The sequence below is a fragment of the Arachis duranensis genome, chromosome 2, assembly GCF_000817695.3.
Source record: "Arachis duranensis cultivar V14167 chromosome 2, aradu.V14167.gnm2.J7QH, whole genome shotgun sequence".
Taxonomy (NCBI): Eukaryota; Viridiplantae; Streptophyta; class Magnoliopsida; order Fabales; family Fabaceae; genus Arachis; species Arachis duranensis.
This window is the reverse complement of record NC_029773.3, coordinates 1743558-1746867: the sequence shown is the minus strand read 5'-3', so window position 1 is coordinate 1746867 and position 3310 is coordinate 1743558. Positions and strand designations below refer to the sequence as shown.

Genomic DNA, 3310 nt, shown 5'->3' with positions numbered 1-3310 from the left:
GTGGGTACCAACCATTAAACAGTAAAGAGAAGTGAGTTGACCTAATTTTCAATTTTATATATAAAATATTATATGCTAAATCAGTATATGTAGAAGTATAATCAATTTAATATCCAAACACATAAAAATACAAATAATTTTGTTATTTAAACTTTTTTTAAATATCCAACACTTATAAAAAGAAGAGAGAGAACAAAAAAAAAACAAAAATATAATTAATTAAACCCCAAATATAAGATTCACAAAAAAGATCGTTTTTCAAGTACAACAACACAATTTTTTAATTTCATTTTTTTTTTATTTTTACTCTTCTACTACTACTACTATAGTCTATAGTAGTATAGTTAGTTCTAGGTTGAACTTGATTCAAGTTAGGAATAGTGGGGTGCTTTGGGATGCACAAGGTTTCACTGTGGTCTTGTCCTGACATGATCATTCCCATATAGTTTCCTTTTTAATTTTAATGGAAAAATAAAAATAAAAATAAAAATTGTGTGCTTTTTTTGGACAACCAAACTCATAAGAGAGTGACGTGGTTCCTTTTGAGCAAAATAGTGGCAAAAGCAGCCGTACCAATTTTTTCTCCAAATCATTGTAAATACACACTTAACCTAAGGGCATCATAGTCCTAACTAACAATCCCCAAATCCAAATTCATAAAAAGCAAAAAATCATAACACAAAAAAGGGATAAAAAATAGAGAGAAGAAGAAGAACCTTATTTCTAATTACTAATTAGTCTTGAAATTCAGAAAGAGAGAGAGATCTGTAAAAACAATTGGAAAAAAAAAAGAACCAAACACCAAAAAAAGAGGTCCCCTTTAACTCACTAGTCCTTACTCACTAATCTCTCTCTAAGTTTGAGGTAGCAGCAACACAACACAGCACAAAACAACACCACCAAAAAAGTGACCTAAATAAATAAGCATAAATCTAAAATATAAAAAAATATAAATACTAAATACAAAAATGAAAATATAAATTGCCATTCCTTCGTTCTTTTCTCATTCGATTTCGTTCCTTTCATTTCATTATTCACACACACCAAACAAAAACCAAAAAATCTGAAACCTTTATTTCTTTCTTTCTCTTCTCTTCTTCACACACCATTTTCTTCTGCTACTGCTTCTGCTGGTGCTGGTGCTGGTTCAACATGAGGATCCGCAAGAACGCGAAGTTCTCATCTTTAGAGTTATTAAGCTCATCTTCCTCAGAAGGAGGAACAGGTTCTTGTTCTTCATTCTCATTTCGTCATACCCACGTGTGCCAGCTGAACCAGTCTCCATGGGATGTGATCCCCTTTGACTCTGATTCCATCCAGGTTCCTCCTTCATTCTCTTATTCTCAGATCTACCCACATAATAATAACCCGAAAAAAAGTTTCATTTTTTAGGGTTTTTATCTTTTGGGTTTCTTATTATTATTCATTATTCGTTATTCATTATTATTATTCAGCTTTACCTCATTTAGGGTTCTTCACAAACACACAAATTTTCCACGTGAAATCGTTCCCTTTCAATTCAAACACCCAATTAGGTTATTGGGTACCCCTCATTTCTCACTATTTTTCTCTACCCAGTTCGAATGCCACAACAATAACAACACCACCTTCCTCACCACCACCACCACCACCACCACCACCCACGCTTCTGTAAATGCTGCAGATTCCGTTGGACCTGTTGAAAGGTAAACGTATCAATTATCATTCCTCTCGATTTTTCTGTTTGCTTCTTCTTCTTCTCTTTCAGTTCGTGTTATCAACATTAGGGTTTTTTTTGTTTCTGCATTTGTTCGATTATGCCAAAAATTTGCGTGCTTTATTCGTTTATTTCTCTCTTCTTCTCCTTCTGTGCTCTCTGCTCGAATCTGAATCTATCAGCGTCGCTTCGATGATGGACATTGACGACAAAACCAAGATGGTTGCGCTTCAAGACGACGATGCAGCCGTGGTGGCAATGACGGCTGTCCATCGTCGCGATAGTGGAAAGGGAGCAAAAGTTGCCGCCGCGAACGGCGGAGCTGGTTACAGCAAGAAGACACCGGCGGCGGCAGCAGCCGGAGGAGCTCGCAGCAGTCGCGCCAATAAGAATCGCGGTGGTCCTCCTCCCGCCGCCGCTGGCAGCAAGAAACCACCACCGGCGTCGAGTAATCCGTACGAATTTTACTACTATTCAGGGTTTGGACCGCTATGGGGGCGGAGAAGAGGCGGCAGACATGGCGGTGGCGGTGGAGGAGAAGATGAAAGCAAGAACAGCCATGGTAACGGAAGTGAGAATAATCATAACAATAATCGAGCATTGGAGGAACCATCGAAAATCGTTACTATCATGAATGAAGCTGAAGCCGCAGAAGTAGAAGGTGGTAATAATAATAATAATAATATTAATAATAATATTAATAATAATAATGTTACAAATGTTGTTAGTGTTAATAATAATAATAATAAAGGTAGTGGCATGGAAGATAGTGTTGTTGGTTATTCTTTAGTGAATGTTGGGGAATTGGATTATGTGGAGATTGATGATGACGACGAAGAAGAAGAAGAGGATAATATGAACGATGATGAAGAGATTGGGAACAAGAAGAGAATGAGGAAGCCAGTTAAAGCTAGGTCTCTTAAATCTCTTATGTGATTATATATATAATATCATATAGTATAAGATCGAGGGTTGGGGTTCAATCAATGTAATGTTATTGTTGTTGTTGTTGTTATTATTTTGGAATATTATTATTATTATTATTATGTATGGTAGGGTGGGGGTTTGTGTTGTATTTGGTGGTGTTGTATGTTCCTCTCTCCCTCTCTTATGAATCAATATTTAGGGTTATGGAAATCATAATGTTAATTTTGGTTTCATATGGATATATATATGCATATAATATGATACGTTATGATGATGTGTGTTTGCCACGTGGCTGAGGTTACAAACTTCACGGTACATCCCTTTTTTATTTTCTCTTTCCATATTTAAATTTTTTTATTCTTTTACATAAAATCTAAGACCTTTAATTAAATCATGGCCGTTGGATACATTTTTTTAATTGGATTTTATTATAAAGTGGGAAGGAGGTGGACCGTGAAAACAGTGTGAGTCAAACCTTTGAAAGGAGAAGGGTATAATGGTAAATTGGGTTTGGGTATTTTTTCCTATACATATTAGGCTCATGCATAAGAGTAAGCATAAATATAGATGTGGGCCACATAAGGCATATTTTGAAAGTAACTTCCTCTTATAGGCCTTTGGCCTCTCTTACACTTTTTTGTGCCTTATAAAGGGCATTTGTGATTCTTATCCATTTGTTTCCTCAAG

General features: G+C 35.8%; 1 protein-coding gene across 1 annotated transcript; it reads left to right on the top strand.

The window, feature by feature from the left end:
• The first annotated feature begins 1025 nt into the window (after positions 1 to 1025).
• On the top strand, positions 1026 to 2821 carry LOC107472725 (uncharacterized). The gene is made up of 3 exons (XM_016092246.3): positions 1026 to 1320; positions 1579 to 1685; positions 1879 to 2821. The coding sequence occupies exons 1-3, from the start codon at positions 1153 to 1155 to the stop codon at positions 2630 to 2632; spliced, it is 1029 nt and encodes a 342-aa protein (XP_015947732.1). The 5' UTR covers positions 1026 to 1152; the 3' UTR covers positions 2633 to 2821.
• The last annotated feature ends 489 nt before the right edge of the window (positions 2822 to 3310 follow it).

Bases quoted from the DNA above. Each gene is read 5' to 3' on its own strand.
- LOC107472725 (XM_016092246.3), top strand. From the start codon at position 1,153: ATGAGGATCCGCAAGAACGCGAAGTTCTCATCTTTAGAGTTATTAAGC. The intron at 1,321-1,578 runs GTTCCTCCTTCA...TTCTCTACCCAG, and splicing joins TTGACTCTGATTCCATCCAG to TTCGAATGCCACAACAATAA. The intron at 1,686-1,878 runs GTAAACGTATCA...TGAATCTATCAG, and splicing joins TCCGTTGGACCTGTTGAAAG to CGTCGCTTCGATGATGGACA.